Below are 12,291 nucleotides of genomic sequence, written 5' to 3'. Positions count from 1 at the left end.
GGGTCTGTTGTAATCTCCAGTATCTTTGCGCTTCCTTACACTACCACACTTATTTCTCTTACAGGTTTTCCTCTATAGATTTTTTTTCTTTGCACCTCAGTTGTTAAAGGTTGTTCTATTGAATAGCTAATCTCTAGATGTAGTTACGTTCAAAATACATTACAGTATACTATCAACACATTTGCCAAAAAGATTTGTTAAAAGAGATAGTATTTATAATTCAAGAGGATCTGAGATTTTTTTTTTTAAATCTCAAAGTTAGACCTAAATAAATGAAACATTACATTTCTGTTTATGGAATAAATCTGTGAAACAATCTGTCTAAAGAAACAATACAATACAGTGATGTATATTGGCTCAGCAGAGTGCTGTATCATTACAAAGATAATACAAAGATAATATTTTTATATATACACATTGCCTGTGTTTATCAGTTTATTCATCAATATGGATGGTTGATTGATGCTTAATTGCTTATGGTATAAAGCAATTAAGCTTTATATCAACTTTTGAGAGAAGGGCTAAGCTGTATGAATTTTTTTCTTCTAACTACTCTTTTTCATTCAAATATTTTGTTGATATCAAAATGGGACATTGAAATGAATGAAACAAACATCCATACATCCATTTTCTTGACACCCTTGTCCCTCAGTGGGGTCGGGAGGGTTGCTGGTGCCTATCTCCAGCTTACGTTCCGGGCGAGAGGCGGGGTCACCCTGGACAGGTCACCAGTCTGTCGCAGGGCAACACAGAGACACACAAACTCACACCTAGGGACAATTTGGAGAGGCCAATTAACCTGACAGTCATGTTTTTGGACTGTGGGAGGAAACCGGAGTACCCGGAGAAAACCCACCCATGCACAGGGAGAACATGTAAACTCCATGCAGAAAGACCGGGGCCGGGAATCAAACCCAGAACCTTCTTGCTGCAAGGCAACAGCTCTACCAACTGCGCCACTGTGCAGCCCATGAAACAAACAAACAAACAAATAAAAATAATTTATTTTACCAATTAAACTGATGTAACTGGGTGTTTTCTGAGGCTGTTAACATTATTGAACCTCAGCAGCAGAGGAAATTCTCAGACTCTTCACAAATCATTAAAAAATGAAGAATTCAGTATAAATGTAAATTATTAATAAGTGTGTTCAATGAATTTGTAGTTGTTACACTTATTTTGTCTGAATGCCAGGAATACCACAAGAATAAAAGCCTAAAATATTTATGCATTTTACACTCCTGATGAAGAAATAGTGATTTAATGTTTAAAGCAAAACATAAAATTGTTTTGCTTTGGTACAAAACGATTTAATGTAGCATGCGTTATGTCCCCTGGCTGCCCTATCAGATATAAGGACCTAGCATAAATCTACTGAATGAGGAGACAATTTATTAGTAAAATAACCCCTTATACAATTACTGCAGAGTTTAATAAAAGAGATACTGGCATAATAAAAAATACTGTTCTGGCATCAAACAAATTAAATTACTTTCTGTAACATGAATGTTATAACCTCCTGATTTTCACTCTGAAACATATCATACAGGCTTGATCAAGATTAGGGTTGAAATCTCATAATTATTTCTCTTAATTAAGAATTTTCAATTTTATCTCACAATTTAAATAAAATGTCAGATTTGTGACTTTTTTTTCTTACAAGTCTGAGACCCCCCCCCCCCAGAATTCAGAGTAGAAAAAAAAATCCGAATCGTACTTTTCTTCTCAGAATTGTGATTTTAATCTAAGAATTTAGACGTTTTTCCTGAATTCTGATTTTAATGCAGATGTGCACCTGGTAGCAACAAGCTTCAATGACAGGGATGTGAATTGTGCAGCAGGAGTACTAATTTACCGACTTTAATCTGAGAACTCAATTCTCAGATTAAAGTCGGATTTTTTTTTTTTAGTAGCCTTAATACTTTTCCGTTCAACTGAGATGTGATGGTTGAACCCACAAAAAACACCCAATATGCAAATTGCTAAAAGTGAAACCGAGCAGCATGAAGCCAAGCGGTGAGCCCTAAAACACCGTCCGCGAGCCCCTTCTGCCGCCGCTACCCGGAAACATTACAAGGGCCGGAAAGGACCAACGTTAGGGGAGCACACGTCACTCACTTTTACCCAAAAAAATATATCACCACCGACTGACCAAAAAATCTCCTCGTCCCTCTAAATAATAATCTAATGAGCTCCCCGCCAGCGCAGAGCGGTCGGTAACCAAATGGTGAGGAGGCTGCAGCGGTGTTCGTCGGCGTTGATTTCGAGCGTTCACCCAGCTCAGCATCAGTGAAAATGGCTCTGGCTAACGACTGGAAAACACCACGCAGAAATGGAAGCGCACCGTAGCTAGCCAGCAGGCAGTTAGAAGAAGAAGAAGAAGAAGAAGAAGGCGTGCCAGGCCTCATCCATCTACAAACTCTGCTCTGTTACTGGATGCGTAGGTAAACATTTGCTGAATATAGGTTACGCAGATGTATATGCTAGCGCTAGCATCGTCAAGTTAACGTTAGTCGGCGTGCGTTTACAATTGTGCTTAGAGAGGATGGCTAACGTTAGCAACAATGTGGCTTTTGTAAAAATGCGTGTGGCTGCACATAGCCAGACACACTGAGCCGGAGTCTAACATGATGCTAAAGAGAACCGCCAAGTTTAGTTTTTCTTTTTTTTCCCTCTACTAAATGTTAGCCAATGCTGTAACAGGAGCAACCGTTATTGCTCGCGCTTGAAACTAATGTTTACATGGTGAAGCGAATGGAAAGCTGGTGTTAACTTTAGCATTTCTGGTCCATTTTTTTCAAATTTTTTTTTTTTTTTTTTGCAGGATTGCTGATGTGCATTAAAATGAGAGGCAGTCAGATATGCATTAGATAATCTCCCTCATCTGCCAGGGGAGCTCAAATCCCCCTCCAAGGATTCATCTATTGAATTAGAGGAAACGGTAAGATTTATAGAGGTGAGCATAAACACATTTCAAGTGAGTTAAGTCTACAGAACACGGTGAACTTGAACTATCATTTAGTGACTAAATGTTATTTCTCTATGGTTGTTATTGAAATTTAGTTTTTTCTTTTTTGCGTATATTTAAATATTTTTATAAGGTCGAATGTTTTTTCCCCTAAGGGTTTTATGTATGCGACTAAAATTTTCATAAAAAGATTTTACCTGAAGCATTAAAAACTACATGATGCCAAAATTATGGACGGAGGTTCAAAATTCAGATTTTTAGGGAATTACTTTTAAAGCTGTGAGAAGTTGTGACCCAAAATTACAAAAATAGCTTTAATTAAAAAATTTCTATAAATGGAATTTAGTATTACAAAAGTGTATAAATGGTAAAAATAAGTACCAGTTAATTTACTTGTAAGAGTTGCGTTATTTAGCTTTTATGACACAATCATTACTGTTTAGCGATAAACTCTGAGATCATAATGGAAATGTGAACCTTGTATACCCACTAATCTAAACACATTCTCCCGACTTCTATCTATCTATCTATCTATCTATCTATCTATCTATCTATCTATCTATCTATCTATCTATCTATCTATCTATCTATCTATCAAAGAGCTTGCCTCGTTAACAGGTTCACTTGTTTAAGTTGAAGGAATACAAACTAAATCTGATATTTTAAAAAACAGTGTCCCATTGCTGCCACTCTTAAAGTACTAACAGGTTGCAGTATGCTTTTATTAAAATCTTTACTTAGTTTAGGCTCATCTGACAAACTCTGAAAGAATCTAAACTATTATTTTCTCTGCAGCTAAGAGCAAAGTTAGAAGTGGCAGACTCCGTTGAGGGCCCAACTTGTTCGAACCACTGTCAAGTGGTTGCAAGATGTTAGTTTTTGTGCACACCCTTCAAAGTCCACAAGATGCATCATGTTGATTTCTTATGAATCCCCTCCCGCCGCAGGTGTTTTTAGTGAACATGGAAGAGAGAAACAATTTACAAGTTTGGAGCCGAAAGGAATAATAGTTGTAAAGTGGTATTTAATTTTTCATATTATTAGAAGATTTAAAAAAAAAAAAAAAACAGAAGGCGTCGTTGGGATGTTTGCCTGTTGCATAGAACTAAAACCAAGCAGGGCGAGTTCAGTGTTTTGGTCCAACAGATACGCTTTTCCGCATAAACAAACATTTCCACAAAATTCTGACCAATCACGCAATAGCTTTGCATGCAGAAGGGGACAAGAATTTCACCACAGGGTTTGTGATGAGAATGGGCGGACAATAAGAGGCTGAGAACAAAATGATGATATTTTCGTCACACAACTGCGACTGAGAGCCGATTTCAGCTGTTTATTCCAGTTGACTACCAGTGATTCATAGCAACTCTCTTCAACTAGTTGGCTGTCAGGATTTGTGGTAATGTAACTTGGTTATTTTGATTTGATTGCGGTCATAATCCCTCATATTCCACAAGAGAAAACTGGCTCACACAGAGGTCAGAATCGCCAGCAATGGAAATGAGGTCTAATAGCTCTAAATAAATTTAGAAGAAGAATTTACAATTAAATTATATGAGTGTTTTAAGCATTTTTTACTACCATGAGACATGCTGTGGATAATTACATAGTTGCAAAATAGTATTTATCAAATCTGATGAAAAAGGTAGTAGACTGTGATGACATGACCACTTGTAGGTACAGAATCAGAGTACTTAGCAGAGTGGCAAAGTCACTTGGATATGTTTTGCATCAGTTAATATTTACCACAATTTTTTTTCTTGCTTAGTTTGTGTGATAATGTTAATTTGTTATGTCCAAAATTGTCTGTGACAAAGATTTAAATCCTCTCTAATATCCATCCATTCTGCAATAAATATTCTGCATAATACTCAGTTATGTGTACTATGTGTGATTCACATCAGAAAAGATTCAGCATGGAAAGATTAAATGGTCAGATAGTATAGTAATGAAGTAAAATGGGTCACTCTCTCCAGTGCTTTGCTAAATATGCAAAATCTGCCTCTTTTCACACAGACGCCTACAAGGTGCACAATATTCATTCACAGAGAAAAGAACATACCTATGTGTTTGTAGTCAGTATGAGACTAATAATAAAAACAATTGGCATTTATACAGCTACTTTAATTGGGCACCACTCCAGCAGAACCACTCAAAGGTAAGTTATTGCAAATATAAAATGTTGAATGTTTTTTTTGTTTGTTTTGTTTGTTGCAGATGCTACAAAAGGTCAAACTTTCAGATATGGCACAAATTGTTCATTTCACTCTTGCTTCAGAAATATAAATGGGTGTGTAGATTTACTGCAACTAAAGTTTGATGGTGCAAAAATGTGTTTTTGTTCAAAATTATATTTTGTAGGAAGAGATACTTTAAAACTGCCCTGCACTGTGTTAAATTTAAATTTAGTGACAGTTCTAACAAATATGTAGTAAACAGATTTTTTTATAAAGGTTACATACTGCAGCCTGTATTGTAATAATCTGTCGGTCTGCATAAAGTGATTATTATCTTAATATAAAGATATATAGAGCCCTTCTATGACTTTCACCCCTTTTTGACTTTTCTGTTTTCAGCTGTAGGAACTCCTTGGCTGAACATGGATGGGGAATCTTAGGTGAAGGAACACAGTTATTCTCAAAGGAGACAAGAAAACCATCATTTTGAACTGGTTCCTCAATAAAAACCACTTTTAATTAATTTCTGATGCAGTTGGGTGGAACTCATCTACCTTTTACCTTTGATCATCAGTTTATCACCTCAGCTACCCCACTGAGTTTGGAAGTATAGTGTGGGCAGTGGATGATCAAGAGGGAGTGGCAGCACCAGAGATAAACAATCTGGAGAGATGAACTTTAAGCTGTCTCCAAAGTAAGAACATAGTAGCATAGTCCCACTCTTAGGGTAAAGTCTGTCTTTCACCAGTGAGTGGTGGGATTACTGTAGCCGCTCCTAGCGCTGGAGGTTTGGCATCTGCACCCCCATGTGCCAGTGAGTGGGAAATGTTCCAATTTGGAAAATACAATCTGGACATTATAGAGATGTTAAGTGGGCACCAGGCCCACCAGTTCAAAGGCCTTGGTTTAGATCGACAGCTACAGCATCAGCAGCAAGTGCAACTACACCAGCATCAACTCCAGCAGCAGCAGCAGCAGCAGGCTGAGTCTTCTGGAGCTCTTCTGTCTGGACTTGGCTTGGGCCCCCTGCAGGGGTCAAGAGGTAACGCCTTTTCTGATTCTGCCTCCATTTTTGCCAAGATGAGTGCCCCTCCTCCCCCACCTTTACAACAACAGCCTTCCTCATCTCAGACCTCTCGCTCAAAGTCAAGCAAGATGAGCAGCAGCAGCTCGAGTCATTCTTCAGGCTACCCGCAGTTCCTGCGCTCTTTCCACCCGTCTGAGGCAGCACTAGCACAGGAGCAGTTACACCCAAGTGTAGGCCGCTTTGAGCACTTTACAGGGGGAAGTAGCAGTAGTGGGAGTGCTGGGGGATTAGGAGGATTAGTAACATCAGCACCTCCACCCCCTCCTTTACATCCTGGCCTCTCTGTCCCCCAGGCATCACCTGGCCCCTCCTCCTCCTCTCCCTCCCCATCAACATCTGTGGCCACCTCTAACAACCCTTCTAGCAGCAGTGCAGTCAGCTCTTTGGGACACCAGTTGGTTGGAGCCCAGTCTGATGCACGGAGCCTTCACCAACAATTTAGTTGCATGTTAGCTGCTAATCAATACTTTCTTTCTGGCGTGCCTGCTAATGCTAGCTTAGAGCAATTTCTAGTTCAACAGGGAACTCATAACCACTTAGGGATTGGGTTAAGTCAGGCAGCTGGAGAGCCTAGCACTAGCCTCGCTCCACCTCCTGCTTTGCACTCCTCCCATTCACATGGCCACTCCACCCCCCAGCCCCAGCAGCCTCCCCAGCAACCTCTCCAGCAGCAGCTTCCACCTCATTCCCTTTCTCATCCTCACTCTCATTCTCATCCTCACCACCCTCTCCACCCAGGCTCCCAGGCTTCATCGCTAGGTGGCTTTGACTTCCAGGGCATTCCAGTGCTTTCATCTAATCAGATAGCTTCTTTGATGCAGCAGGAAGCAGGTCTGCCCCTTCCCTTACCACTTCACTTATCTTTATCGAAGGAAGATGGTAAAGGGGAAAGCAGCGGAGGCGGAAGTAGTGGTAGTAGTAGCAGTAGTAGTAGAAGGAAAAAAGCCATGGCTGGCTATTTGCCTCAAAGAAAATCTGATAGCGGCAATAATAGCAGTAGCGGCCATGCTCACAGTAGCAACAGTGGTAATCCAAGCACTAGTAGTAATGGAGGGCTAAGTCATGGCCAGCCCCCAGCTTTAATTGGTAGTGGGGTTGGTATTACAAATATGGGTGGAGATCCATCATCCCTTCTTGCCTCTTCATCTTCATCCTCATCTGTAGTTTCTTCTTCCTCCTCCTCTGCTCCCTCTTCCACTGCTGCCTCAGTACTGGTTACTAATGATTCCCAGCTTTCTAAATCTGATAACCAGAGCTCAATGCAACCCAACGCTTCAGAGTCTGATTCAGAGCCCCTTTATAGCTGTGGAGATTGTGGCAAAAGCTTCCCTCACCTATCAAGCCTTCGCAGGCATATGCGCATGCATGAGCCAACCACAGCAGGTACTAGCAATACTGCCACTACAGGCCCTAACCCCGTTTACATTAAAACTCAGTCTGACCCAAGCCTTCCCCATTCGACCCAAGAAACTCCCCAACCCTCGTCAAATTCTTGTCCTAGCCCAGACAAAATATTTCATTGCCCTGATTGTGGCAAAGGCTTTAAGAAAAAGGGGCACCTGCTGCAACATGGAGTTATACACTCTTCAGCCCGCCCATATGGCTGCTCCACCTGCTCTCGAGCTTTTAATCGTAGAGAGTCACTGACACGTCATGAGAAGATTCATGAGGAAAAGCCATTCCGATGTCCTGCCTGTGGTCGTGCCTTCCGAGAGAGCACCTCTCTTCTCAACCATGCTGCCTCAGGCACCTGCGGCAAGCCAGGTAGGGGACCCAAACACCGGGGCAGCAAGACAGGAACTGATGGTGAGGACAGAGTCGGGGGAGGGGGTGGAGGAGGTAATGGAGGAGGGGGAACTTATCAAAGCAATAGAGGGGTCATTTATGGGAAAACTGAGGAAGAGGATGGTATAATCATTGTGAGTGAAGGAGAACCTAAATCAGGTTTAGGATGTGATGGTCTGTTTCAATCTGGAAGGGGAGGGAATTCAAATGACAGGGACAGAACAGATGGTAAATACCCCACTGACTACTCTCGGAATCGTTACACAGGCTACCATGATGACCACCGTTCTCAAGGTAATCCATCTCCGTGCTACTCTGGTGCCTCCCCCTGTGGAAGTGGGATGGCGGGCCCAGCTCTGAGAAAGGCTCCCTTGGCCCCAACTCTGCATCCACACTCACAGAGCCACAACCAGCATCACCATCCGCAACAGCAGCCCCACCTGCCTCTTTCTTCTCTACTGGATGACTCAGAGGATGATGTCACTAGCTCTGTCAATAATGCAATCTCTGCAATAACAGCAGCTAGCAACAGCGGAAATAGAGGGGATGATAGGGGAGACATAATAGGAGGTCTGCTAGGTGGTCTTGGTTTAGGACCTCTAGGCTCACCTTCCTCCACGTCTGGCATGGATAAGAATTTCCGAAGTGGTGGGAGCCAAGAGGCTATGAGCAGCAACCCACAGAATCCTACTACCAAACCAAAACGTCCTCGCAAACCAAGAGCTAAAAAAGATCCTGCAGCTGGTGGACAGCCCCCAAAACGTAGGCAGTACACACCCAGAATGGGACCCAGCGGGCTCCCACGCACTCACCTTTGCAGTGTCTGTGGCAAGGGGTTTGCACGCCGCGAGACTCTGCGCAGGCACGACCGCATCCACACTGGTGAAAAACCCCACCATTGCACCATATGTGGAAAGTATTTCAGAGAGGCTTTTCACCTCAGCAAGCATCAAACAGTCCACTCTGGCGCAAAGAATTACAAATGCACAATCTGCGGGAAAGAGTTTGGTTACTCCCAGAGCCTTAGGAGGCACAGCAAACTCCACCAGAAAGGGGAGCTGGAAGAGGTACCCACAACACCAGCTCCAGAGAGCCTCAACAGCTTTAATCCAAATACTCAATGTAGCGTGGCACAGGACAGGAGCCAGAATCCAGCACCAAGCACCTCTTCCTATTACCCCTACTCTCAAGACGTCAAGCCTCAAGACTCCAACCCTCAGCAACAGCCTCCCCCCCCACCCCAGTCGCAGCCTCCACCGCAGCCTCGACTCTACACCTGTGCTATATGCTGGAAATCGTACCGTCATCACTTCCAGCTAACTGCCCATCACCAGATGGTTCATGAAGGTGGGGGTGACAAGTTATTTTCCTGTGAGGTATGTGGGAAACAGTTTGCCTACTCAAATAGCCTCACTCGACACAGGCAGTCTCAGCATGGAATTACCCGAGCTGAACAGTCTAACTCCCAAGAAGGCAGCAGTGGGTCTGGAGAAAACAGAGGTGGTAGTGATGTTAATCAGTCAGCTTCTGAAAGTGAGGCTGCCACCAATGCCCTGCTTCAGATGGCTCCATCCACTGAAGGCCATGGAGGGCAGAGTCTTAGTGTTGTCACTCATAGTCACCAGCAACCACCTCCACAACCACCAGCTGGTTACTCCCCCCTCTTTTATGATGTTGCAACAGCCCAATCCTCCACCTCCAGTGCTCCATCCTACTCTCAGCCACTCCCCCCAAACTCCACAATCATGCCCCCGCAGCACCCACATTCCCCTGCTGGGGTGAAAGGAGAGCACATTTATCCAGCCGGATCCCGTAGCCGCACGCTTCACACCACTGCCCCGTTCCAGCCCCTCACTGAACTACCTTCCACTGAACATCACCATCTGCATCACCATCATCACCTCTCCCACCATCATCCCCATCATCAGTTAGACACCCAGGCGCACCAACCATTTGAGTGCAACATCCCTCTGCCCCACGATGAAATGAGACGACACAAGAAGAAAAAAAAAAAGTCCGACAACAGAGAATGGAGGGAAAATAACTGGGAATCCCAAGATTTAGTGAGATTTGATGGAGTCAAACGGAAGAAAAAGATAAGCTGTACAATAAGAGGGCAGCAGAATAAGAAACAAGGCTCTCTTCGTTTGACGATTAAGCGAGGGGGAGGATCTGGTGGTGGTGGGTATAGGCTTATCAACACTGGAGGAATGAAAGTACAGATCCTGTCATCTCTCCAAGTTCCAGTGAAACGATTCGGATGTCCCATATGCCCCAATTCCGTATTTTCCCGCAAAGCAGGGCTGCTGATCCACATGGCAGTTAAACACCCACGAAAGGCCTTGAGCGCTCAGGATCGGCTGAGGTGCAGAGTGTGTGGGAAGCAGTCTCACAGGCCTTTGACAGCCTTCATCCATCGAGCCTCCCATCGTGCCAGAGGGACTTTCTCCTGCCATCACTGCTCCGCTCGCTTCTGGAACGCTACACTTCTTCACAGGCACAAAGCGTCCTGCCGCCGCAGGGCTAAAAGACTGCAAAGAGGCGATGCTAAGAGGCTGAAGCTTTCGAAGAGACCCGGAGAAAGACAGACACACGACAGTCATGAGGAAATGCCATTCTTACAAGAACCGTACAGATATTGATTCTGGCGTCTGAAAGAAATGGCAAACGAGGGATTTTTGTTGTTCAGTTCTAAAATAGAAAAGAGAGAGGTAAAAAAGGGACTGGCAAAGGCATCTACTGTCTTTAGGAGAATTTGCCTCTTTTTCTGTTGCATCTACTCTGCTATTAGAATGAGTGTGTTAACAACTACTGTAGAACATTATATTAAATATCACCAGAGATTCTTCCAGGTTATATTGGAAGATGTTCAAAGGTGTTTTCAAAGACGTGACTGTTTCCATAGGATCATAAATTAACCCCTTAAGTGCATTGACACTATGCTTGGCTGACACTGTGCAGTTATCTAGACAAGTTAGGTGAAATGACCTGCTAATGTATCTTCCCCTTCCACAACTAAAGTTCCCTGCTACACCTCTTGCTGTATGATAACGTCTCTGCTGTGTATTTTGTCTTGTTGTTGTTCACTTAGAGGCTCTGAGGAGTTTTTTTTATGTAAAGTGCATTTATTAGGAATAGGGACATGGGGACAAAAAACTTTTTTTTTGTTAATAGTATGTCAGTGCATGTTTGTTCTATGGTCAAGTTTTTTGCTGAGGTTGTTAAATCACTCCTGCAGTATGTGATGGTTTATTCAGTATATCCCCAAAGGTTTGTAGTGTAAAGTTGATTTGAGAGTTGCCCCTATATTCCTTAGTGATTTAATCACATATAGATGAAATGTAAGTTTCTGGTAATTAGCATTACAGTAATCCCTCTCCTGCCAAAATGAAGAAGCCTTGCTTACGGTGTTCACTTTACGTTGTTTATTTGAGGATATTCCTAGCTTTTATACAACAGGATTAAAAACAGGTTAAACAAATTGACTGTAACATGTTAATCTCATGTTATTTGTATGCTCTTTTTAGCAGTGATTATTTCTACAGTACTTCTTCAAAGTGTGTTTAAAAACAAGGACCTATCATGATAAACAAATGTAATATTCCATGTATTTGTGTGTAACCTAATCAGTCTTCATGCCAGTCTTCTACTTACCCCCTTATACGTTTGAGTTGTTTGCTGATCTGCAATCATGTTTTCACTGTCAACCCTTGTTTTTTTTTTCTTTCATTCAACTCAATCTGATGAAATACATTTTTAAGAACATTGTGTCACTTTATTCACATATGAAATGTTCATACCCCTGTCAAGTTTTTGTTTTCTTAAAGAAAAAAAAATTCTAGTTTTAGTAGATTTCTATCACATTATTTACTGAGAAGTCAGTAGTTGATTATATTTCAGCAATGAATAAACCTTAAGTGTAATAATTTGTTTCTCTTTTATTTCATATCAGTAACATACAAGCAATATCTGGAGTATAAGCACAAGAAAAAGAGTTAACCTTATCCAAAGTTAGCAATTCATTGAGTGAACCAAAGTCATTCAGGATGTAGTTACTATAACGATAAATTTAATTGTGTCAATTGCTTGAGGATAATTAAGGGTTTTCTATAATCAAATTTAACACTGTCCATCCAGTCAGGCACTTTCTACACCAGCCTAACCCTTGTAGGGGCTCTGGTTGCTTCCATATTCAGTGGATGGAAGGTCCAAAGAGTTTTTCAGGAAATATTAATATTGCCCTGGAACAACAAAAAGCCCTTTGAATCACTGTG

The 12,291-nt window shown here is 42.2% G+C and overlaps 1 protein-coding gene across 4 annotated transcripts; it reads left to right on the top strand.

Annotated features, from left to right (window-relative positions):
• Positions 1 to 2,028: 2,028 nt before the first annotated feature.
• Positions 2,029 to 11,943, top strand: LOC103478067 (uncharacterized). 4 transcript variants are annotated; one of them, XM_008431554.3, is made up of 4 exons: positions 2,033 to 2,444; positions 2,825 to 2,941; positions 5,545 to 6,187; positions 8,285 to 11,943. In XM_008431554.3, exons 3-4 carry the CDS (start codon positions 5,971 to 5,973, stop codon positions 10,657 to 10,659), a joined length of 2,592 nt encoding a protein of 863 aa, XP_008429776.2. In that variant the 5' UTR covers positions 2,033 to 2,444; positions 2,825 to 2,941; positions 5,545 to 5,970; the 3' UTR covers positions 10,660 to 11,943. The 4 variants fall into 4 exon arrangements, with proteins under 4 accessions (XP_008429775.2, XP_008429772.2, XP_008429773.2 ...); XM_008431553.3 differs by having other exon boundaries at positions 2,029 to 2,440; positions 5,545 to 11,943; XM_008431550.3 differs by having other exon boundaries at positions 2,029 to 2,444; positions 5,545 to 11,943.
• The last annotated feature ends 348 nt before the right edge of the window (positions 11,944 to 12,291 follow it).

The sequence above is a fragment of the Poecilia reticulata genome, chromosome 16 (assembly GCF_904066995.2).
Source record: "Poecilia reticulata chromosome 16, P_reticulata-male-v2, whole genome shotgun sequence".
Classification (NCBI taxonomy): Eukaryota; Metazoa; Chordata; class Actinopteri; order Cyprinodontiformes; family Poeciliidae; genus Poecilia; species Poecilia reticulata.
Note: the sequence above shows the minus strand (reverse complement) of the source record. Positions and strands in the feature narration are given on the sequence as shown.

What these genes read in the sequence shown, in the direction of transcription:
- LOC103478067 (XM_008431553.3), top strand. Translation starts at nt 5,971, where the DNA reads ATGTTCCAATTTGGAAAATACAATCTGGACATTATAGAGATGTTAAGT.